Here is a 25980-nt window from a genome sequence, read left to right as displayed (position 1 = left end):
TAAAAAATAATTAATTAAAAAGACCTAAGCTTGTGATTTTGTTTCTGTAAGTGCCCTGGGCACTTAGAAGTATCCACCCCACCCTAGCTGGCGTATGGCTCAGTTGGTTCAGAGTTGTCCCATGCACTGAGAAGTTGTGGGTTCGATTCCTAGGTCAGGGCACATACCAGGGTGGCTGGCTTGGTCCCCAGTGGGGGTTATGCAGGAGGCAGCCAATTGAGGTTTCTCTTTCATCATAGGTCTCTCCCCGTCCCCCGTCCCCCACCCCGTTCCTGTCTCTAAGCATGTCCTCTGGTGAGGATTAAAAATAAATAATAACTAAAAAAAATAAAGAAGACCTAAGCTTGTGGTCATTTCTGGGACACGTAGAAGTATCCATCCCACACAGCAGACTTACAGCCCTCACTGCCACACAAGGGGAGCAGCCACCTGAGCCCCAACCAAGGGGGTAACCTGATGAGCAGCCTCTGCTCCCCAGTGCCGAGGAGCCCAGTGCTGCGTGCAAACCCACACCAGCCTCCAGAAAGCATCTCTGAGGATTTGTTTCCTCAGGCCCTAGCTGGGCAACAGGAAACATACCGGTTGCCTATACAGAAGTTACCTTAAAAAAATTATACTTAGGTTTCAAGTTGTTAATAACGTTACAAAAAGTATAAAAGGAGACGGCTAAGGGCTCACAGAAGTAGCAAATTCAGAGCGAAGGGGTGGGATCCCTAACTGAGCTTGTGGGACGGAGCTTTACCTCAGCATGTGTCCAGCTGCCGCTGGGTCTCTGGGGGAGCAGGGCAGAGCTGGCCTCCAGGTGTCAGCAACGCTGCAGGCTGGGGCGGGCTGCTGTGGGAGGAGCTGCCCCTGTGGGGCCAAGGAGTGCTGCCCCCCAGAGCCCTGCAAGGCCACAGGAAGCCCCCAGAAGGTCCCACCAACAAACAGGAAGAAGCAATCTTTTCTTTCCGGTCTAGGCCTCCAGCCAGGCTTCTGTGGCGCCCCCTAGCAGGGGGCTGCAGGCAAAGCTGGAAGGTGATTGGCCCCAGCATCGCTAAGCGTGGAGAGAAAGAAAAAGAAAACTGCTCCATGTTGCTTCTTGGGAAGATAGTCTACAGCAAAGGCGGTCAGTGCCTCCGCTCACAAAACCACCAGAACTATGTGACTCTCATAAAAATAGCCTTCTCCTAACAGTGGGGTGTCAAGAACAGGGCCGATCAGCCCTGGCCAGTTGCTCAGTGATTAGAGCGTCAGCCCACAGACTGAAGGGTTGCGGGTTCGATTCCCAGTTAAGGGCACATACCTGGGTTGCAGTTTGATCTCTGGCCCTGGTTGGGGTACATGCAGGAGGCAACCAATCGATGTGTCTCTTTCACATCGATGTTTCTCTCTCTCTCTCTCTCTCTCTCTCTTCCTCCCCCCCCCCTCCCCTCCCCCTTCCATTCTCTCTAAGAAGTCAAAGGAAAAAAATATCTTTGGGTGAGGACTGACAAAAAACAAAGGGCAGATGGGGGAGGCCTACCTTGGGATCATTCAGTAAAGGTAGCCAGCAATTCTAAATACCATCAATGATAAAATGTTATTTCCCAAAACAAAACTTCTGTTGCTTTAACTTTTTTTAAAAAAAATATATATATTTTATTGATTTTTTACAGAGAGGAAGGGAGAGAGACAGAGAGCCAGAAACATCGATGAGAGAGAAACATCGATTAGCTGCCTCCTGCACATCTCCCACTGGGGACATGCCCACAACCCAGGCACACGCCCCCGACCGGAACCGAACCCGGGACCCCCCAGTCCGCAGGCCGACGCTCTATCCACTGAGCCAAACTGGCCTCGGCTGCTTTAACTTTTTACACTTGCTGCAATTACAGTTGAATGTTGTTTTAATAATATATGTGTAATATTCAAATTAGCACATATGATTTATCTTTAAATAAAAATTGCAAACACACTGAAGTTACTTTGGGAACTCTGGTGATACAATCAACCTCCCAACACCCAGGGATTCAGTCACATGTGTTTAAAGAGTAGTTTCACAACAGTTCAGAATAAGTCAAGCTCATTTTGGGTGCAGTTTATATTTTCAGTTCATGAAGGACTATGCATTTCTGTGTTTAAACAGTAAACAGCACAACGATAAAAGTAAAGAAATAGAACTTGACTTCAATTCTGCCATTCTATGTAATTAGTTTTTAATTGTGTTTAATTTTTTTTCCCACTGCAGACACTGAAAACTTCTAGAATTAATCTAGGAGGAAAGGAAGAGTTGAAATTTCTGGCATTTATTATGAAATGAGATTTTATGAATTGCTATCAGTGTATCCTTATATGTAACTTTTCCTAATAATGAGTATCAGGTGCTTTATAAGACTTTTTTTGGAATTAAAATTAATGAAGTATTCTTTGATAAACTATAAGTGAAAATTGACAAATCTACCTATATTGAAAATGAATATGCATTTAAAAATTCAATTGTGCCCAGCTGATGTGGCTCAGTGATTAAGCATCAACCTATGAACCAGTAAGTCACAGGTTTGATTCCTGGTCAGGGCACATGCCTGGGTTGCAGGCTCAATCCCCCCGGGTGGCGTGCAGGAGGCAGCCAATCAATGATTCTCTCTCCCTCTCCCTTCCTCTCTGAAATCAATAAATATATATTCTAAAAAATTCAATTGTCACAAAATCACTGACAAATTTGTAAAAGATAAGTCTTGAAACAGAAACTGTAATTTTATTATTCACTACTGGGACAGGCTATTGTGTAGGTACACATTTTTCCCATTTTAAAAAATCATATTATAACTAAACAATATTAAAACATTAATTTTTTCCTTAAAAACAAACAAACAAAAAAAACTATGTTGCTTTGGAAGAGAGAGTCAGAATGAAGGCTCTTTAAAGCCACCAGAGGAGTTTCAACTTGATAGGAAAAACAGCAAAGGGACTGAAGGTTTCCGAGTTAGGAACGTGACCGATAGTGATTCAGAACCTTCTCCTGATGTCGCTTTTCTTCCTCTGTAACCAGGTAGGCTTCCCACAACCACCACACCCGGGCGGCACTAACAGCAGTAGAAGGAAGTGGGGTGCAGTCCAATCACAGGGGAAAGATTAGTGCATGTAGGAGAGCACTACAGAAAAGACACGTGTGGGGTGGATTTAAAACCTCTCTGCAACTTCTTTGTTAATTCCTACCATCAAGAGGTGTCAAACTCCCACCCTGTGAATATGGGCTTGCATCACTGACTTATTTCAAATGACCAGAATGTGGTGGATTTTGATGGGGCTTTTTTTTTTTTTAATATATATTTTATTGATTTTAGAGAGGAAGGGAGAAGGAGAGAGAGATAGAAACATCAATGATGAGAATCATTGATTGGCTGCCTCCTGCACGCCCCCTCCTGAGGATCAAGCCCGCAACCCAGGCTTGTGCCCTTGGCCAGAATTGAACCTGGGACCCTTCAGTTCTCAGGCTGACACTCTATCCATTGAGCCAAACCAGCTAGGGCTTGATGGGACTTTGGATGCTAGTCATAAAAGGAGAAAGCAAGAAATGGTAACACAGCTTCCACCTGGCTCACGCCCTGGGGTACTCCCCTGTGGAACTCAGCCACCATGTAGTGCGACAGCAGGGCCAGGACCAGGATGCGACAAGTGAGATACTCACCTTGTGTGAGAAATCTAAGAGGTGCCAAAATCTCCGTGTTCAAGATAAGTAATATTGCAGTATTTCTCAAGTTCCATGCAAAACAAGACAAAAACAAAACACCATGAACAAAATATAGATTTTAAAGAGAATCTAACCAGCTCTGCCCCTCTCCCTTGCCTTACCCTAACCCCAGTCCTGCCACATCTGTCTTTTTTAAAGGCCTCACATATTTATCACTGAACCAACCTACTAGTGCAGAAACATATTAACAAAGAGGAAAATCATTCTTCAATAATTTCCCAATAAAACACGCCCAACTGTCCAGATAGTAGTGATCTTTTCAGTGATGTGGTACATTGTAAGCAATCCGGACACAGAATAACCAGGTGAGCTACATCATGTGCAATCCCTTCTAGACCCCGCTTGGTTCTCCCCCGATGGCTCCTCCTTGAGTTGTACCTGATTTTATTGCCAGTTTCCATCGGAATCCGTTGGGGAATAGGCCATTCTGCTTCCGTGTCTTGGCCAGGAGCCGCTCGATCCTGAAAGTCCTGTGAGAAGACTTGGCAAGAGTCAACTGCACACACCACCATGGCGCACAGAAAGAGCAGATCCTGTTTTTATGTAAAATGTTGATATTTTGTTCAGCATGGGGTTTTTGACATTCGTTTCAATTTTTTAAAACGTTGCATTACATTATTTATCTTGATTACTGCAGTAGGGAGGGATCCCTCAAAATTCATATCCACCCAGAGCCTCAGAATGTGACTCTGGCAATAGGGTCTTAGAGATGTAATTGGTTAAGATGAGGTCACACTAGATTAGGGTTGGCCCTAAACCCACTGACTGCTGTGCATCTGGGAGAGGGAGATCTGGAGATACAGAGACACAGAGCAGACACACAGGGAAATGTCATGTGAAAAAAGAGGCAGAGACTGGGACCAAGGGTAACTGGGAGTCCCCAAAAGCCAGGACAGGGCAAGGAACCCGATTTGGGACTTCTAGGCTCCAGAACTGTGAGAGAATACACTTCAGTAGTTTCAAGCTACCCAGCTGGTGGTACTATGTATTAGTTAGCCCTAGCAAACTAATACAGTTATAGACATTTTTGTGCCCCTTTAAACTCTGTACCCTAGGAAGGATGCCTAACTAGCCCCTCTGGCCCTGCCCAGGAGGCTTCCTTGTGGGGGACGGGAGGGGTGCATCAGAGCAGCAGGAATTCACTATAATCTAAGACTCAAAAATCAGATAAATAAATACAAATATGAAAAAGAAAACCTAAGACTCAACATTAATAAAATCAATTCGCTTTGGGAAAAGTCAATTTCTTAAATAGAGACTTGTCTTTAAAAAACATTTTATTACAATTAAAATTACAGAAAAGCAAATCAATTCATTTCAATCAAAATAACTCATGTGTACATCATATTTATAAGACAAACTGTACAATAAAATATATAAATGTTTTCACACTTTGCGCTTCAGTCATCATCTTCTTCCTCTTCATCACTGATCACGTACTTCTTATGCTTCTTATTTGCTTTATCATCATCTTCTGCTTTTCTCTTTCCAGAAGGTTCACCTTCCTACACAGACAAAAACATTTTCAATCTAAACGTCAACAGAGACTGTTTCTAGAAAGGTTTATCAAAGTAGCTCTGAGATGAGTGACTCTATGAAAACTCAAAATCAAATAACTATTTTAAAAAGAACATTCACCAGGTGAATAAAAACGGTGGTCGGGGTCGTAACCGGTTTCCAAATCTACAAGTGCTAGAAGGCATTCAAAACAACTACACCGAGTAATTACATGTAAACTGTGAAAACACAGACCGCTGAGGACTGGCCATGCCCCCTGCCTTTCCATTGCTTTCATGTTTCCTCATGGCTCTTTCCCTTTCCCAGTTTCTCCTCCTACCCATTTTTCTACCTTTGAAGTAACTTGAGTTTTCTAAAGTTTTTGCTGCTTACAAAAATAAGGGAGGGTAAGAAGCTGTATTCTTCTCCTCTCCTATAACTTACACCCTGTTGGGGGAGGGAAGGGAGCACTTTTTGTTCTGTGTTATCCACTCTACCTGCTACTTACTATAATACAGTGATGGCGAACCTATGACACGCGTGTCAGAGGTGACACACGAACTCATTTTTTTGGTTGATTTTTCTTTGTTAAATGGCATTTAAATATATAAAATAAATATCAAAAATCTAAATCTTTGTTTTACTATGGTTGCAAATATCAAGAAATTTCTATATGTGACACGGCACCAGAGTTAAGTTAGGGTTTTTCAAAATGCTGACACGCCGAGCTCAAAAGGCTCGCCATCCCTGCCCTAGACAGACAGCTAAGAGGCACTCGCAGTTATAGATTTGTAACTGCCCAGCCTCGAAGAAGGCTACTTGATGGATCACGAGTTAAAATATCCTCCTGAGAATACGAGGAATAAAGAGAAGTCCCACAGCACTTCTCAATCTTTACTCACAGACTCCGCTTGCCAAGAAACAAAACAGCATCTGCTCAAATAAGGATCCCCATTTGCCAACAGTTCAACACACTGTAAACACATCATTAGGATGTTTCCTACATAATTTATTTGTTTTATATATGCTGCAGAGTGATTTAACAATTTCTGTCCAATTATCTTCCATAGCATGCCACTTCCAACAATGATTGAGAAATATTAAATGTTGTGATTAACAAATAATGCCAAGAATGAAATTCTGCTTCACATAAGAGCTTACAGAAGCTCAGCTCACAGAAGGCCCAAATGATCAAAATACATTAAAATCATGGATAACAGGAACATATGGTATTTTCCTGGGTGACAGAACAATCTTTTGAATAACCCTCCCACTGGAAATAACAATGATGGAAAAGTATAAACAAATCAATGAGATGGCAAGAAAATAAAGCATAATCAGAGGCCAAAAATGAAGTGAAAGCAGGAACCCACAGAGATAAGCAGAGCACGAACGCTGTCCTCCTTGAAGACATTTACCAAGTTCTGTGAACTTGAGCGTTAGCTGCTATGCCTTGCAGGGTGCTGAGGACTAGAGACAAGGCAGAATGATAGCAGGCCCCAAAGCACTACATCTTTAGTGTAATGTGAACCAGAAACAAAGTTTGCAGGGGTCGGCAAACTTTTTTGGAAGAGGCCAAATAATAAATGTCTTGGCCTTTGTAAAACATACGGTTTCTGCTGCAACTACTCAACTCTGCCACTGTAACAGGAAAACATCTACAAATGACACACAAATAAGCATGGGGAGGTTCCAATCAACCAGCCATATTAGGTAAGTGGGATGTAATTTCCCAGCCCCTGACTTAATGAATGAAAGGAAGAAATTTTTCTAATCTCAAGCATCAAAATGAATTAGCATGGTATTAAAAAGAATTCTAGGAAAATTCAGAAATCATTCTTTCAGGTCATCTAAAAAGATCTTATTTCCAGAATATAATTTAAAGTGGGCCCAGATAGCTGCTATCTAAGGCACTTGGCAGAGGAAAATATAAATCAATTCTGGAGGAATCCATCAATCTAGGCCTTTAAATTTCTTAGTTCCTGTACTTTTTAATACGTTTTTTTTTTTAATTGATTTTTTTTTTTTTTTTTTAAGAAAGAGGGGAAGGGAGATAGAGAGATAGAAATATCAATGAGAGCATCAATCAGCTGCCTCCTGCACACCCCACACTGGGGATAGAGCCCACAGCCCAGACATGTGCCCTGACCAGGAAACAAACCAGCGACCTCCTGGTTCCTGGGTGGATGCTCAACCAATGAGCAACACCAGCTGGGCAGTACCTGTACTCTTAGAATTTGAAAAGGATACTGTTAAGAATATAAGTTAAGTCCTGGCCAGTGTAGCTCAGTTGGTTGGAGCATCATCCCATACCCGGAAAGGTCACGGGTTCAATTCCTGGTCAGGGCGTGTGCAGGAGAGAGCCAATCGATGTTTCTCTCTCTTTGCCCCCACTTCCTCTCACTCTAAGAATCAATGAGCATGTCCTTGGTGAGGATTAAAAAACAAATAAACAAATAAAGGTTATATTAAAAAAAAAGAATATAAAATGTATTGTTACTCAATATTATTTCAAGCAGTATTTCATTTAACAAAAAGAAATCAGTTTTTCTACCATTAGAATTATTTCCATAACTTAAAAAAATATATTGAAAAGAAAAAGGGAAAAATAAATACACCCTCTGATCTCCCCACACTGAATGATTTCTAGTTCTCTAGTCGAGCCCTAGTATCTCAGGGTCATGTGTCTTCTCCCAGGCCTTTCCATCCACCAGGTATGCCACCCTGACCGGTATGCCCTACAAGCGAACACTTTCCTTAACACCCAGTGAAAGGTCTCCTCTGAGCAGCCTTCCAACACCCATCCAAACAGGTGTGAGGCCCTCCCCTGGGACATCCCTGTCCTGTGACTGCACTGGTCTCACTGAGCTTCAGTGAAGTGTGGGGACATCTGTGTGCTCCTGGGCTGTGAGCTTGTCTTCATTCCAGGAGCCGACTTGTAGGCACAGAGGAAACCCCTAAAATTGAATAAATTTGGTTTTACCTCATCACTGGTGAGTTTCTTTGCTTTGAGTAATCTTTGGGCCTTATCTTCTTCTGATCCTTCATCGCTGTCTGACGAATAGATCCTGGCTCGTTCCTCTGAAAGCAAAGGAATAAGGTGTTTGAGTGATTTTCAAAGACAGGTATCTATTCATTCCTGGACTTTTCTTCTGATGAGTATCTTTAATTCCTTCTGCACATTTTCCCAGAGGAAGCAAATAATTTAAAATGTTCTGATTTGAAGATAGATGTAAGTTTAGATATATTGTAATGAAGCACTTACCCTTTCAAAATACAAGAATGTTTCACCTGACCACTTTCAATATTAAAGAGGCTGTGTGCTAGGTGACTAACGAAACAGACACCACTACTCTTCCAAATAAGCTATAAAGCCCAAGTCATTCTTTCATGGAGGGTAATTAAATAATTCCAAAATGAGCTTTGAAGATAGAAAAGGTGGTTTCCTGTTCCTGTAAAGACCTTTTGTTGCCAGGTAGACATTTTGAAAGGAGGTGTAGATGAGAGGTAATCTCTGATGTCCCAGCACAGGTGGACCTCGGGTGGGATAACAGCAGCCTGTTTCAGACCAACCCTCTCGCCTCAGAACCCAAAGCCTTCTTCCCCTTCTCCCCACTCCCTACCTATCTGACTACTGGAGAGAACTGCATGCTAATGAGCTGGTCTGATAGGTTTTAAATCTCTGGAACGGCGGAACAACCAGAACAACCAGTGGCTATGACACACACCGTGGCAGCCAACCAGCCTGATCCGAGCCCCGATCGGCCTCCAACACCTCAGTCGGGGGCGGGGCTGACCAGCCAACCTCCCGCATCCCTTTCCCCCCTGCAGGGCCAGCTGGACCCACCCGTGCACGAATTCGTGCACAGGGCCTCTAGTATTATATAATTCTCTCCCTAAAAGCAACCTCAATTTTTTGTGCTTATTTTGGTTTTATGTGGTTTTTCCACAACTGATCTTTTCTGTGGGAAATTAGCATTAAGAAAAAAATAAAAGGTCCCTGTACTACAGTTCAGAACTAAATCACAGGTAGGAAGGAAGGAGCAAAGCGCGCCAGCACAGACACAGTCACTGCCAGGAAAGGAGGGGTTTTGTAGGACAGTCACAGAAGGGAGATCTAGCTGTTTTTAAATGTGTCCCTCGACAGGGACAGCTGAGGATGCGTGGTCACCCACGGTACCTCTTACATTGCACACACTCCCGAAGCTCTAACAGCTGATTTGGAGAATGAAAGCCTCACTTTTCAGATGTGGCACCCACTATTCAGACGTGAAGTCACTTGCTCAAAGCTGAGTAGTAAAAACAAGAACAGCTGTTTTAGGCAATATTTACTTAGTACTTGTGATGTGCCAGGCACTAGGTGAAGTGCTTTATATGTAGCATATCCTTCAATTCTCAAAACAACCTCGTGGTGTAAGCACTACTATTAATAGGTTGTTTTTTCATAGTTAGGTAACAGAAGGGAGGCATTATAACTTCCCAGAAGTCACCCAACTACAAAGTGGCAGAACGAGATTAGAGCAAGCAGGGTCCGGAGTCCGGGCCAAGTCTCTGGCCTTCAGGTTCAGGCTGCTCTTCAGCAGGTCATCTAACCACCGGCTGTGGGGACACCTGAGTGCAGTATTGTGACGGAGGCAGATGCCTCCAGAGTCAAGTGACCCGGTTCAAGAACTCTTCACTTACCAACTATGTTCTGAGGATCAAACAGGGTGCATGTAGAGTGGTTGGGTGTTTGCCTGGGATTCAGCAGGTGCAGGATAGATGTTAACCATTTAAAATTATTGGTATTTTTGAAAGAAGAAAATATGCAAAAAAAGAACTTTGAAAGGAATCACTATGAATTTCCTGAAAAATTTAACTTCTTGATTCCCAATTAGTAATTTAAAGAAAGTTGAGGCCTGGCCGGTGTGGCTCAGTGGTTGCGTGTCAACCTATGAACCAGAAGGTCAGGGTTCAATTCCCAGTCAGGGCACATGCCTGGGTGGTGGGCTCGAACCCCAGTGGGGGATGTGCAGGAGGCAGCCGATCAATGATTCTCTCTCATTGATGTTTCTATCTCTCCCTCTCCCTTTCTCTCTGAAATCAATGAAAATATATTAAAAAAAATAAAAAGTTGAGAAAAGTTCCAAATAGAATTGGCAAACTTTCAAACTAGGCAAACTTTCAAACCAGAAAAGCAGAAGCTGAGGGAACAAAAGTCTGCAAGTGGGAGCCACAGCAGTTTCTACTCTGTCAGGCTCACCTGAAAGAATTCTGCACTGAGTATTTCATTAAACCTTGAAGTATATCAACCCTTAAAAATAAAATGTCACCCTAACCGGTTTGGCTCAGTAGATAGAGCGTCGGCCTGCGGACTGAAGAGTCCCAGGTTTGATTCCGGTCAAGGGCATGTGCCTTGGTTGCGGGAACATCCCCAGTGTGGGGTGTGCAGGAGGCAGCTGATCGATGTTTCTCTCTCATTGATGTTTCTAACTCTCTATCCCTCTCCCTTCCTCTCTGTAAAAAATTAATAAAATATATTTTTTAAAAAAATAAATAGATAAATAAAGTGTCCAGTGAGTGGATATTCAGAGCATGCCCAATGCAAAGATAAATTTCTGAACCCTGAAATGAAGTTTCTGCACAAACTCACCTCGAATGCCCCCTTTGTATCGGTTCTTAATGGCAGCCAAGCTGATGGACTCCTCGCCTTCCTCTTCCTCATCGTATCGATCAGGTTCTAGGTAACTAGCACTCAGGCCCCGCTGGTGCTGCTTCTCTCGCATTCGGCGCTGCTGAGACTCCCTACGAATAGAAGCCCTTAAACGTTCTTCTTCTTTCTGTAAAGAAGCAAAAAACCCACCGAACTTAAAAAAATGAGCTAGTTTGGTGCCCACTTGAAACTACCTTTACGATAAAGAACATGAAATGCCTCGCTCAGGATAACACCTGTTCCCTATGTCTTCAGAGTACAGACCTCTCCAAGCCACACCTGGTACCTCACACGCGATCTCCTGTTCAGTTCTAAGGCGTGAAGGCCTCACCAGGGTGAAGAGGCAGACGGCCCCTCACACCGTCCGTCCGATCAGAACTGGCACAGGCACAGCCTTGGGAGCCGCCACGTCCCCTGTGCTGCCAGTCAGGGCCCAGAGAGCAGCGACCAGCTGAGCCATGGCATCAGCTGATCCTGAGGGAGGCCGTTTCTGTTCCCAAGAGACAGACACCTGACTGGCCCAGGCTCCACCAAAGCACCACAGAGCCCAGATATTCCTGTCTGGGCCCCTCAGCTCCGACGACAGGGTGAGAACGTGCAGGCAGGGGCCGGTCCCTGAGCCCCCAAGTGGAGCCTTCATCCCCTTCATCTGCCTGGCATCCCACATGTTGGGGTTCATAAGACAGAGGCAGGTATGAGAGGTCAGGGATGGTCTGGCATTTCTCTGAATTCCTCATTTAACTGTTCTGTATTATTGCATACAACTCTAATTCTGTTGCTATACTTTCTATGTAGCAAATTGTTTCATTAAGTAGAATGTGGTTGTACTGTCAGCAGGCCCTGGCCCGTGCTCAGTGGTTAGAACGTTGGCCTGCAGACAAAAGTGTCCTGGATTCAATTCCCTACCAAGGGCTTATACTTTGGTTGCGAGTTCAATCCCTGGCCCCAGTCAGCCATTGTTTGGCAAATGCTCAGGACATGAATCCAGGGGGCACATGTGGGAGGCAACCAGTTGATGTGTCTCTCTCACATTGATGTTTCTCTGTCTCTCTCTTTCTCTCTCCCCCCACTCCTTCCCTTTCATTCTCTCAAAAAATCAATGGAAAAAATATCCTCAGGTGACGATTAGCAACAAAACAAATCCAAAAACAAAACAAAAGCAATCACTGTCAGCAAGACGGGGATTAAGAACAAGCTAGCTGGGTTCCTCGTGCATGTCCACGGAAGCGGGGAACATAGAGGAAGGCTTGGGGACTGATTTCTCAAAGCGACCCAGAAGGGCTCTGCAGGTCCCTCCAGCTCCCTTGAGGAGAAAAGGTGGGGAAATGGAGCAAGAAGTCAGACTTCAAAGCCAGTGCCCCTGCATTCCACTGGGTTAGGCACTGTTACTGAATCTGGTTTAGTTAACTGCCTCCATGAACAAAATACAAGGAATAAAAAGCTGAGACTCAGGGCCACACCTTCAGCAGAGCCTGACAGTGAGATACTAAGACAGACACTGAGGCAACCAGAGCCTCAGCGTGCCCTGCTGCAGAAGAATGAAATCCCATGAAGCAGGCGGGGCAATGGCTGGGACCTAGCAGGTGTCAGGGGAGACTGTACCACGGCCTCCAGCTTCTCAAAGCAAGTGCTGCGCAAGGCCCATGGTGTCAATACAAGCACACACCACCCACCGTTGGATCTTGCCTAAGTGACAGCTGTGTCAGCTTTGAGAGCCTAGCAGGTGGAATGTTACAAACGGCCCTTAAAAGCCACATCTACTCTGCCCGACTCTCCTTTAGGCACTTTCTGTCCTACTTTTATTCTGTTTTAGGCTAAATCTCTAACACTTCCACGGATTTTTGTCATGGACTCTGAACCAGGCACAGGTGATTTAAACATGCTTGAAAGTGTCTGCAGAAGTTCAGGTCCTTTCAGACACCGGGTCTGTTTTATGACTGCCATTCTCTCATTGTTTGGCAAATGCCTAAGCCACGAGTCCAGCTCCCTGCTCATGCCAGCTGGAAGGAACAGAGGTGGGTCAACAAGAGGTGATTAATAAACATTTTGGGAAATGCTATTTTCAATGTCAAAAATCCCAGCATAAGCTCAGCAAACACACCTTAATCATCTCCGTGCGCTGGCACTCGGGGTCTCGACCAGCCATCGGTAAGATTCTGATCTTCTGTGTCTTTGAACATCTATCCGCAAGGGACAGGGTCATCTTTCTGTGCGTGGCACTGTCTGTAGAGTGAGGTCTGCAGGAAATAAGCAAAAATGTCTCAATAGTGACCATATACATTCGTGAGTCAGTCATACCAACATCACAAAAACACAAGACCAGCGACCATTTCTCAGTCCCTAGAAAAAAACAGGCAGGGACACTAGACTGGATATAGTGGGTGGCAGATTTTTATCTTTCTTCATTCAACAGCTCACTGAAATATTCTCATCTCACGCGCAAAGTCAAAAATGAAAAGCTGGGATAAAAAGGCTTTACAAAGATCGCCCCCTCCGCCCCCCCCCCCCCCCCCCCACCGACCCCACAGCAGTGCGTGCACAGGCCCAGGCAGCACTGACTACTAAGTGCCAGGCACAGTGGTTGTGTTTTACAGGTTGTGTGAATTCACTGCCGCAGCTACTCTGTGAGAAATTATTACATTTTATATATTAGAAAACTGAAGCTAAGCAAGGTTGAGAAAGTTGTATAAGGTCACACAAGTGGAAACAGGACTCAAATACAAGTTTATCTCATTCCAAAGCCTATCTCTTGACCATTACAATTCTCAAAAAGCTAAGTCATAACCAAGATTATTGTGCCTCACCCTAGCCAATCCGGCTCAGTGGATCAAGTGTCGGCCTGTGGACTAAAGGGTCCCAAGTTTGAGTCCCGAAAAGGGCACATGCCAGGGTTGTGGGCTCGATCCCCAGTTGGGGGCGTGCAGGAGGCAGCCGAACAATTATTCTCTCTCGTCAATGATGTTTCTCTCTCTCTCTCCCTCTCCCTTCCTCTCTGAAATCAATAAAAATGTATTTTTTTAAAAAAAAGATTATTGTGCCCTTTAAACATAAGCATTACCCAAGGAGGATGATCTGCTTAAAATCAAGGAAACAAATAGGAAATATTCCGTTGTAGTGTCTACAGTCTAGAGAAGGGGAAAGCCCTGAGCAGCTGGCCTCAGTGTTCTGGCTGCTCGGGGGACATCCCTGAAGTGGCATTGGGTGCGGCAGCCGAAGGAACAGGATGACCCAGCCTTCACACCCACCGACGCATCGCCTTTCCTGACTGCATGCACACTAGCAACCTCTACTCATCAGTCTCCCAGATCTTTACTAAAAAGAAGAGACACAATGACCAGTAAGTATTGTAGGCCTCTTGGCAGTTATAGTAACCACTTGAACTAAAAAGCTGGCATTCTAGTTTACATAACTATCTCCTGTAAGTTTGGTTAGCATGACCGGGTTCCCTGTGAAACAGCGACTGTTGGTGCACTAGACAAAACAGCCTTTGAACCCAGAGAGCTGACAACCAGATCTTGCTCTCTGAAAAACTCCACTGTGAGATTATGTCAATTGGAAGTCGGGCATTTGAACAACATCTATATTTCACTGCTTTACTGTAACAAATAGTCCATTGATAAGAATAGTTACCTGAATGTGAGCTTGGTTTTAAAGACGGCTTGTCCCTGCAGACCAGTACCTTGTCTTATAAAAAGATGGTTGTGATCGCCTTGCAGTGGAGCTTTGTAAACATCAAACACCTCATTGCCCAGGTGCAGAGACATGCTGAAAAGAAGGAACCCTTCACATGTTAAAAGCCATACAGCTTTCATCCTACCATTTTACTTCCCTTGAAATGTGATCCAACTGCTGCTTTTTCTCCTTACACAGAAACCAGAAGAAAAGAGTAAAGCCATAACATGAAAAACAACCTACCTCAAAGTAAAACAGGCTGTGACATTTACTCAGCCTCTACTACCTTCCCAGTGAAAGGTCGTTTTTCTAAACTTCCCACTTACAGCAAGCAGGTGCAATGGGGGGGGGGGCCTGCTGTGCCTTTTCCAAACTACTTTGCTGTACCCAAAGAGGAGGATCACATTTTCGGCCACCAGTCTGTATGACTCTCAACTACCTACCTCTATTCAATGCCAGGGACTAAGCAATGGAAATCTTATACAATAAAAGACTAATATGCAAATTGACTGAACGGCAGAACAACCGGGTGGCTATGACACACACTGACCACCAGGAGGCAGAAGCTCAATGCAGGAGCTGTCCCCTGGTGGTCAGTGCGCTCCCACAAGGAGAGCGCCACTCAGCCAGAAGCTAGACTCATGGCTGGTGAGTGCAGTGGTGGTGGCGGGAGCCTCTCCCACCTCCACAGCAACGTTAAGGATGTCCAACTGCCGGCTTAGGCCCACTCTCCCAAGGGCTCCCAGACTGCGAGAGGGCACAGGCCAGGCTGAGGGACCCCACCCCGAGTGTACAAATTTCGTGCACTGGGCCTCTAGTTCTTTAATAAGAGGTGGCCCACAAATAGGTCTTATTCCAAAACTTGGTTTCTCCTGGCCACACTCTGGGTATTTCAACACCCTTCGGGCATTTGCGCTCACCTTCCATCTGTCCACTTGACTATCCGAGCGTTGCTTTCTTTAATTTCATTTCCTTCTTCATCCCGTCGTATCCTCCATCGTATAGTATTTTCTACCTGTTTTAAAATACAAGTGCCTTAGAACACTGTAGTTTATGCTTTTTTCATCAAGAAACACATTAACTGTAGAATAAGCATGCATAGCTAGTGATATAAAACATTAAAGCCCTCTTTTTTTAATAACCTACAGATGTTGAATAAATTAACAACAACAAAAATATGCTTAAGTGGATTTCTGAGTTCCTAGTGCTGGAGTCACAGTGGGAACCGAGTGCCTGAGCGTCGGAGCAGACGCTAAAGCTGTGGTAGCCCTGGGAGGTGTGAAGACACAGTAAGAGCTATCAGGACAGGAGATAAGGCTTGAAGCCATGTGAGGCAGCAATTTAGAATTGGAAATCCCTACATAAAGCAGGATCTCTTACAGGCTAAAACCCCGTACATGTGGGACCAAAGCACTACGCCTACTGGCCTAGGGAGGTAAGGAGGCTCCCTGCTTACGGGTAAGAAAAAGGAAGCACCCTATGAAAATTAAAACCCCAGCATTGAGCAGATTTAGAGTCTAACTTTATCTTAACTACATAGACGGAAAATACCAGGCAGTTCTGAAAAACATTCAAGAGTTTCCTAAAATGAAAACCACTGTGAGTGCAATTAAAAACTCAGCGGGACTCCTAGGAAAATGCAATACACTATGCATGTCACTGCTGCACCCTGGGAACCCACTACAGTGACGGTGAAGACTTAGAAAAGGGTACACTCCAGGATAAAGAGAATGTGAGATAAGGGCAGCAAGGAGAAGCCAAGACTAAAAACTGACAGCTTTACACCCATGCATGCTTCCCTAGGCCTATTCCCTTCCATCAACCCTAAAGCAGCTGCTCCCGTTTCCACTTAGAATTCCTGGGTCTCCATTCTGTTAGGTGTGACTATCTTTGCAACTGGCTTCTAGCCGTTCCCTTCTAGATTTCCCTCTTTCCTTCTTTAGTCCTCCTTAAATAAATAAGCAACCATGAGGCCGGCTGATTAAAGAACTCAAATAATATGCATGAATTATATATGTTGCCATTCTGAAATTTGTTTCAAAATAGTCAGGGTACGATGGGGCCGGAATATAGATGTAACAAGATTGTCCACCTTGACAAGCATTGAAGTGAGTGATGGGTACATGAGAGTTTTAATACAGTCTTCACTAGATCTGTGTACATTTAAAATTTTCTTAATAAAGGAAACAAAATAATCTGTCACTATTTCTTCCCTCTCATACAAAATCAGTTAGCCAACTATAAATATGCAAATACATCATTAACTGAGAAGCTATTCTGAGAAATGCTTTTATTATATAAGGTGATTCAAATAACAACAATAACTGCCTCTAAGAACGGTCAGCCTAGTCTCAAGAATATCACTCAGGAAACAAAGGGTCCAGGGTTATTTTCCACCAAGCGCCGAAGTTTCAAAAGACAGTAGTCTGTTACACACCAACATTTTGTACTCTAAGCACCAAGGTTTTAGAGAAAATATTTCTTTCTAAGCTTTGGTGCTTATACTAGGGTCTGGTATACACGACCTGAAAATATAATAGATATACTGATGTATTCGCTGATGCATCATGATATAAAGACAAATATGCAAAAATCAATAAAAAGCAAACAAGTAAGGAACTACCACATTAATTTATATAAATGATGAGGAAAATGAAAAGCAGAAGAATAATGCCAGAGGCACTAAAACAGGCATGAAAAACAGACATACATGTTCCAAGGAAAAGTATTAACAGACTAGAGGCCTGGTGCTCGAATTTGTGCACGGGTGGGGTCCGCTTTGATCCAATAAGGCTGCGCAGGCCAGGGGGAGGGGACATGGGTGGTTGGCCGGCCAGCCACACCCCCTGGTCGAACTCCCGGTTGAGAGGACAATTTGCATATTAGCCTTTTATTAGATAGGACTAGGGGCCCGGTGCACGAAATTCGTGCACTGGGTGTGGGGGGGGGGGGGGAGTGTCCCTCAGCCCAGCCTGCCCCCTCTCACATACTGGGAGCCCTCAGGCGTTGACCCCCATCACCCTCCAATCGCAGGATCGGCCCCTTGCCCAGGCCTGACGCCTCTGGCCTAGGCGTCTGGCCCGGGCAGCGGGGACCTGCAGCTGCAGCGGCCCCACGATCATGGGCTTCGCTTTAGGCCCAGGCAAGAGACCCCTAGCTCCCGGGACTGCCAGCTTCGACCGTGCCCAGCTCCCATCGCTGGCTCCACCCCTACTTCCTGCTATCACTGGCCAGGGCGGCAAAGGCGCCTGATTCTCCGATCATGGCTGGGGGGCCATGATCCCCCCTGGGTTTCCGATCACTGTCAGTGGCAGGGGGCTTCTTCCTGCTTTCCCTTTCGCCTCCCTGCATTGTGCCTACATATGCAAATTAACCGCCATGTTGTTGGCAGTTAACTGCCAATCTTAGTTGGCAGTTAACTGCCAATCTTAGTTGGCAGTTTATTTGCATATAGCCCTGATTAGCCAATGAAAAGGGTATCGTCGTACGCCAATTACCATTTTTCTCTTTTATTAGTGTTGATGGGAGTTGGGAAGAGGCAAAGAAAAGGACAGCAAAGAACAAAAAACACTCTAAGCACTACAGTTAAGCACTATAACTATTAATTATGTGACCTAGAACAAGTTATTGGTCCCTGTTTACCTCCATTTTCTTATTTGATTTGCATTCACCATTAAGAGGGAGGAGTGGTGAAATTTCACTGAAAAGCTTTGGAAGCCCATGCATGTTGGATAGAAACTATTTTACATCAAAGTTCCTTAGATACTTGTGAATCTATCAGACTTGAAGAGATGGACCTGTTCTAAAAGTTCAGCTCCTTATTCTAAGGGATTTCTTTACATTCTAACACCATGCACAATACCCACTGAAAAAGAGTATTTACAGGAAACCCTTCAGATTGAAGAATTTAAAATGCATAGCTCCCGTTTTAGTATGAGTGCAACTGCTTCTTGTTCTTTGGTACAACTCAGCTCTGCAGCATCTGCTTTATCTACATCCCCCTGATTAAAGGAAGATTACAGGCCCTCCTTGGATAGAGGAAACAAGACAGTACAAAGTATCAAAGAGAAGCATTACCAGGAACTTAGTACAATAAAAATCTCTCCTAAGAGCAATCAGAAGAATACAAAGAAAGTCATAAGGGGAAGTGTTAGGTATGAGTAACAAATTCTCCTATTGTATATGATTTGTTTATCCATAGATCAAAGAGCCTGAAGAATTTCCTCTTTATTTTTAAATTAATTTCAGAGAGAGGAAGGGAGAGGGAGAGAAAGAAACATCAATGATGAGAATCATCAATTGGCTGCCTTCTGTCTGCCCCCTACTAGAGATCAAGCCCGCAACCAGGACATGTGCCCTGACCGGGAATCAAACTGTAACCTCCTGGTTCAGGGGTTGATGCTCAACCATTGAGCCACACCAGCAGGGCTGAAGAATAATTTCCTCTTGCAGGAAGTTGCTGCAACTTAACTCACAGTACACATGGAAAGAGTTGTTTATAAACACCAAACTATAGTACTATGTATTATGAAGGAAGTAGCTAATAATTATTTCAAAGCATCAAAAAAGTGTAACAGCGAGAAAAGTGACATATTTATAGAGCAAAAGCTATATATTTTCTTCCTAAAAAATAATTTGAGCCCTAGCTGATTTGGCTCAGTGGATAGAACATCTGCCTACGGACTGAAGGGTCCTAGGTTCGATTCCAGTCAAGGGCACATGCCTCAATCCCCAGTACGGGGTGTACAGGAGGCAGCCAATCAATGATTCTCATCATTGATGTTTCTATCTCTTTCTCCCTCTCCCTTCCTCTCTGAAATCAATAAAAATATTTTTTTTAAATCTGAAAAGGAATACAACTCATGTATTGATAAAACAGGAAATATAAAAATCATTTTCAAAAGCTCAAGTCTCAAGTTAGTGTCTCCAGGTTTTACTTTAATTAAAGAAAAAAAAGAAAGGAGTAAGCATAGAACGGTACCTTTAGTTTTAACCTGGTTCGACCTTCTTCATCCAGCATTTCCTCATCTTCAAATTCATCTTCATAATACTGAGGATCAAAAGGCCTAAAAATTGTTTTTTTTTAAATAAAATATTAATCATACTTTGTAAAGAATATTATCATTGTTTTATAATAACATACCTAACATACCACTATACTAAAAAATCCTAATGTAATTAAAATTCATAATGATCAAATATCTTCATGTTCAACTTCTAGGAAGTATTCAAATTATTTCACTTTCTTGAAATTTGGTGTGGATACACATTGCTGGAAATAAAGTGCAAGCAAGGCTAAATATTCAAAATATTCTTCATTCTTATATAAGTCTTCAAGGAATAGGCTGTACCTGCTCTAGTTTTCCATATCATTTTGCTTGGGGAGAAAAGCTTAAATTGCATAAGAACTTGCATGTCATTAAAAAATAATACCCATGAACACTAACTAACTGTCAAAAACCATTAGGTTTTCTACATCAGCAATGGCTGCTACAGTGGACATTTGCCATTTCTCTAGCAAATTTCACTACTTTCAATTTCAGCGTTTATAGAGCAATACCAGCCCAAAACACCCAAAGCTTATGTTGTCTATTAATTACTAAGTATTAAACTGCTCAAAACAATTATGAGCATTAAAAGTCTCCTTCATTGATATTATAGTCTATACTTTTTTCTGTCACAGAATATGCTTGATTTATTTCTTCAGAGATCTAGAACCGATTTTTCATTTTGTGATTAGTCAACTCATGTAAAATAAGAAAAACATCAACATTCCACATATTTCTATCCAACATCTAGAAATACTTTTAACTGATTCCCTTACCTGGGCTCTACACTGAGAAAGTTGGGCAGCTTAACAAAATACAAGTCGTTTCCTAAATCAGTGTTTACTTTGGGTATTTCTACTTCTATTCTGGTCTCAGGAATTGGTTCCTCCTCCTGTTGATCCTGAGGCAATCCATTTTCATCCTAGTAAAAAAAAGCATAGAATTTTAGAGTTTTATGGGATCCTAGGAAGGGTCTAGCTCAATTTCCACATTTTAATTATTTAGTAGGCAAGAAGCCTACTGAGACATCAATGTTAGGGCTAAAGCAACCCTCAATCCCCATTCCTACCCACTCAGCCCCCCAAAAACCTCATGGGAAACAAGATCAGTTTAGAAGCATCAATATAAGAAAATATGTTTCGTAATTAATCTTCTACATACTCACCAACAGAAGTGTGAAATTAATCAACACTTCAATATGAAGTCACTCTATTAATTAAGATCAGAGATTATCAACACAGCACACATACACTTCTTGGCATGGACAAGAAAAACATTTAAATCAATGGTTCTCAAATCGCAGGTCCTTGCAGTATAGTCTCGCACAACGTGGCACCAACCTCATGCTGGGCAGTTCTTTCTTTTTTTTACCTAGTTTCCCCTATGGTAACATCTGACAAATCTATAGCACAATATCACAACCAGGAGAATGACCCTGATAGAGTCAGATCACTTCCATACCACAAAGACCCACACTGCCCTTTTATAGACACACCCACTTCGTTCTTGCCCTCATCCCTCCTTAATCTCAAACAACCATTAATTTCTTCTCCATTTCTATAATTTTTGTCATTTCAAGAATGTTACATAAGTGGAATCACACAGTATGTAACCTTTTTTCTTTTCATTCAGCATATTTCCCTGGAACTTCATCCAACCTTTTGCAAGTATTAACAATTCAATCTTTTTTATTTCCGAGTAGTATCCCAGTGTATGGATGTGCCAGGGCAGTTACTTCTACTCCCACTTAAAAACAAGAGTTCCCTGTCTGGCTGGCATGGTTCAGTGATTGAGAATCCACCTTTGAACCAGGAGGTCAGGGTTCAATTCCCAGTCAGAATACATGCCTGGGTTTCGGGCTCGATCCCCAGTGTGGGGCGTGCAGTAGGCAGGCAATCAATGATACTCTCTCATCACTGATGTTTCTATCTTTCAAGAAAGTCATCAGTTCATTGTATTTTCATACCATAATTCAGTTATCAACTTCCTCTTCTTGGTGTAAGAGAGACCCTTAGCCTCAGAAACTTTTTTTTTTTTTAAATATATTATATTGGTTTTTTACAGAGAGGAAGGGAGAGGGATAGAGAGTTAGAAACATTGATCAGCTGCCTCCTGCACACCCCCTACTGTGGATGGGCCCGCAACCAAGGTACATGCCCTTGACCGGAATCGAACCTGGGACCCTTCAGTCCGCAGGCTGACGCTCTATCCACTGAGCCAAACCGGTCAGAGCGCCTCAGAAACTTTTTACTTAGCCTTGAATAAAGGCCCAGTGCACATTGGTAATTTTACTTACAATAGGCTGTCCTGGAGTAGGTGGTTTATCTTCTCCATCACTCCCTGAAGATATATCATCTGCACCTCCAAAGAGATCCATCGTTCCACTGTTATCTTCAACAAAGGAGGGAAAATGTGCAGTATTAATATCCATAAGAAAGATTCCTCAAAGCTATCACTTCAACATATTCCCAAGGTGTCTGACCACACCAGGAAACCCCCCAGCACTACTCTGAGCCTGGCTCTCAAAGATCTTGTCCAAAGTGTCTGTGGAGAGGAAAGGGGGCAACTCCAGTGAAGGGCACTTCTTTCACCCTTCATTTATTGCATCCTGTTCTACTTTCCTTTAAACCCAGGAGCCCAGATATCCTCCTACAGTCTATATACTCAAATCTGGGGCTTAAACAGCCCATTCCAGCCTATTCTCTCCATAGTCTCTCAAATTTTAAAATTATAGGTCCATGTCTACCCTCCTCACAAGCAGAACTACACCTAGATATAGGGAAAACAACAGTAATAATCAACACTAATAAAAGAGAAAAATGGTAATTGGCATACGAGCTACCCTTTTCATTGGCTAATCAGGGCTATATGCAAATTAACTGCCAACTAAGATTGGCAGTTAACTGCCAACAAGATGGCGGTTAATTTGCATATGTAGGCACAATGCAGGGAGGCGAAAGGGAAAGCAGGAAGAAGGCCCCTGCCACTGACAGTGATCAGAAACCCAGGGGGGAGCTAAGAGCTGGGGGGCTTTGCCCTGCCCCCCAGCCATGATCGGAGAATCAGGCGCCTTTTCCGCCCTGGCCAGTGATAGCAGGAAGTAGGGGTGGAGCCAGCGATGGGAGCTGGGCACGGTCGAAGCTGGCAGTCCCGGGAGCTAGGGGTCTCTTGCCTGGGCCTAAAGCGGAGCCCACAATCGCGGGGCCGCTGCAGCTGCGGGTCCCCGCTGCCCGGGCCGGACGCCTCAGCCAGAAGCGTTAGGCCTGGGCAGGGGCAGAGCCTGCAACCGCGGGGAGCTGGGAGTCCCCTGCCCAGGCCTGACACCTCTGCCGGAGGCCTCAGGCCTGGTCAAGGGGCCGATCCGGTGATTGGTGATCAGAGGGTGATGAGGGTCAACTCCTCTGGCCGAGGCATCAGGCCTGGGTGGGGGGCTGAGCCGGGGATTGGGGGGATACGATGGTCCCCTTGCCCAGGCCTGAAGCCTGGGTCAGAGGCGTCAGGCTTGGGCGGGGGGTGGAGCAAGCGATCAGAGCCAGTGATCGGGGGGAGATGGGAGTCCCCTGTCCAAGCCTGACACCTCTGGCGGAGGCGTCAGGCCTGGGCAAGGGGCCGATCAGGTGATCAGAGGGTGATGGGGGTCTACGCCTCTGGCTGAGGCATCAGGCCTGGGCAAGGGGCAGAGCCAGCAATCGGAGGGGTCTAGGGGTCCCCTGCCCAGGCCTGATGCCTGGGCCAGAGGCATCAGGCCTGGGCTGGGGGCAGAACCAGTGATTGGGGGAAATGAGGGTCCCCTGCCCAGGCCTGACACCTCTGTCAGAGGCGTCAGGCCTGAGCAAGAGGACGATCCTGCGATTGGAGGGTGATGGGGGTCAACGCCTGAGGGCTCCCAGTATGTGAGAGAGGGCAGGCTGGGCTGAGGGACACCCCCCCCCCACCCAGTGCACGAATTTTGTGCACCAGGCCCCTAGTCTATATAATAAAAATCACCAAAACTACAACCCACCTATCAACACTCTCATGTCTCTTCTTGATTCATTTTCTCCTTAGTTCTTATCACTACCCAACACACTATATATTTAATTTATTTACTCAGTCTCCCTACCCTACCCTGACCCCACCAGACTGTGAGCTCTACGAGAGAGGTCGTTATCTGTTTTGATCATTGCTATAATTCCCAATGCTCAGAACAGTACTGAAACACAGGAGATTCTCAATAAATGTGAACAAAATGAAAGAATAAATATCTAATTCTACCAACAACCCTGGAAGATGGTTAGCATCATCTCCCTTTTATAGATCAGAAAACTGAAGGGTAGTAATTAATTTGAACAAAATCATATATTTGGAAAGTAGAGCTACCAAGACTCTAACTTGGATCATCTAATTTCAAAATCTATGCATATAACCAGAAGTTAGTTATAGATCCAAAGAGCATGCTGTTCTTGTTCTGTCCAGCTCTCCTTTTCTCTCTAGTTGACGCTCTAAATGTTTGCTTTAGTTATGTTCCTTATAATCATTTATATAAGCTATTTAACATTAATGCATAATTACCATTCAGCAGAATAACTGTGTATAATCAAAATTGTTTGCTATAGCTTTTATACTAACATCTTCATTGCATAATAATTTGCCGTTTGAAACACAGTCACCCATAGAGATGAATGGGTAGATCTTTTATCATTACAACAAATCTACCTTCTCTAATACTGGGTTTTCATGAACTCTTCACCTAATCCATAGCTCAAAGCACCAGGTTCTTCATTTGATATTAACCTGCTAAGAACTTAAGAAGAAGCTGTCCTGGAACTGTCATTCAAACGGAAGAATGAACACTGCTGCCTCCACCTGAACCAGAGCCTCAGCCCCTAACAACAGATCCACTCTAATTAGAAATGAAGAAATAGGTTCTTCAAGTGATGCAGCAAAAAGAGTTTCTCATATCTGTACAATTCCCCTGTGTACACTCAGTGTATCTACATTCTTTCTGTGGGTCTTGCAATCTGGGGTAAATGCTCAGGGTTGGGCGTGTACTATAGTTAAATGCAAAAAGAGGAATGAAAATCAACATATTAAAAAAAGTAATTGAAGTACCTTTTGGTACCTCTGTGTCACTATCCGCTTCTGAATCAGACGCAATTGCATTCTTGCGTTTCATTCGCAAAACTTCATCTTCACTATCACTGCCTCGTGCAGATTCTGTAAGAGTAAAATCAGAGGTTCTGCATAATCAGTCATATTTCATAGATTTGAATTTTGTGCTTTAATAGCAACATTGAGGATAAACATTGTAAGGGTGTACCCATACAACAGAAAGCTACTCAGTATTGACTAAGAAGGTACTATTGACACATGAAACAATTTGATGAATCTCAAATGCATTATGCTAATTGCAAGAAGCCTAAGTGAAAGAAAGAAGTCTACATTCCATATGATTCCATTTAAATGATAGCATTCTCAAAAAGACAAAACTTTAGTGACAAAACAGACCAGTAGCTGTCAGGGGTCAAAGGTGAGGGAAGAATGTGTTAACAAAAGGGATAATATGAAGAAGTCTTTTAGGGTGACAAAACTGTTCTGTATCTTGACTCTGGTGGTGGTCATTACACAAATCTATACATGCATTAACATTGAAAGAACTGTACATACATACACAAAAATCAACTTACTGTAGTTAATTAAAAAATAAAGGTAATAATTGCCCTGACCGGTTTGGCTCAGTGGATAGAGCATCGGCCTGCGGACTGAAGGGTCCCAGGTTCAATTCCAGTCAAGGGCATGTACCTTGGTTGCGGGCATATCCCCAGTAGGAGGTGTGCAGGAGGCAGCTGATCAATGTTTCTCTCTCATCGATGTTTCTAACTCTCTATCCCTCTCCCTTCCTCTCTGTAAAGAAATCAATAAAATATATTTAAAATAAATAAATAAATAAATAAATAAATAAAGGTAATAAACATTGGTTTCTGTAAGTAGAAAAACTTGGTAGAATGAGAAAAGCAGTACTGAAACTTATGATTAAATTTATCTGTAACTCATTAGAGAAAAAAAAGGTAAAAATATTGCAATGGAAGAGACGAACACATCACTTATCTGGATGGTATAATTGTTCACCTAATTGTAAACTTTAAGAAAATCAACTGAACCACTGTAGAAGCTAGTTAATTAAGCAGAATGACCAGCCAGCTACAAGATTCCCTACTATAACTCTAGTCTTAGGTTAGTCTACTATTATTTGAGAAGTAGAACACGGCCTCAATGATTCTGACAATAATAAAAATAACTCTACCTAGAACTAGTTACTACGTCTTATATAGGCCCATATCCATCTCTGGAAATCTTCTGACCTCTTTTTCTAAATAATG

At 43.5% G+C, this 25980-nt stretch overlaps 1 protein-coding gene across 1 annotated transcript in view; it reads right to left on the bottom strand.

Moving 5' to 3' along the window:
- Positions 1-4971: 4971 nt before the first annotated feature.
- The window catches only part of LEO1 (LEO1 homolog, Paf1/RNA polymerase II complex component), a 28795-nt gene continuing 7786 nt past the window's right edge, over positions 4972-25980 (bottom strand). The window contains exons 3-12 of the mRNA XM_059701191.1: positions 24713-24817; positions 21918-22012; positions 20398-20543; positions 19555-19639; positions 15494-15588; positions 14532-14666; positions 13003-13138; positions 10842-11028; positions 8193-8290; positions 4972-5217 (exon numbers count right to left, since the gene is read on the bottom strand). Of these exons, the coding sequence (XP_059557174.1) occupies positions 5113-5217; positions 8193-8290; positions 10842-11028; positions 13003-13138; positions 14532-14666; positions 15494-15588; positions 19555-19639; positions 20398-20543; positions 21918-22012; positions 24713-24817 (1187 nt within the window). The 3' untranslated portion in view covers positions 4972-5112. The remainder of the gene's footprint in view (positions 5218-8192; positions 8291-10841; positions 11029-13002; positions 13139-14531; positions 14667-15493; positions 15589-19554; positions 19640-20397; positions 20544-21917; positions 22013-24712; positions 24818-25980) is intronic.

The sequence above is a fragment of the Myotis daubentonii genome, chromosome 1 (genome assembly GCF_963259705.1).
Source record: "Myotis daubentonii chromosome 1, mMyoDau2.1, whole genome shotgun sequence".
Lineage (NCBI taxonomy): Eukaryota > Metazoa > Chordata > Mammalia > Chiroptera > Vespertilionidae > Myotis > Myotis daubentonii.
This window is presented reverse-complemented; position numbering and strand designations above follow the sequence as displayed.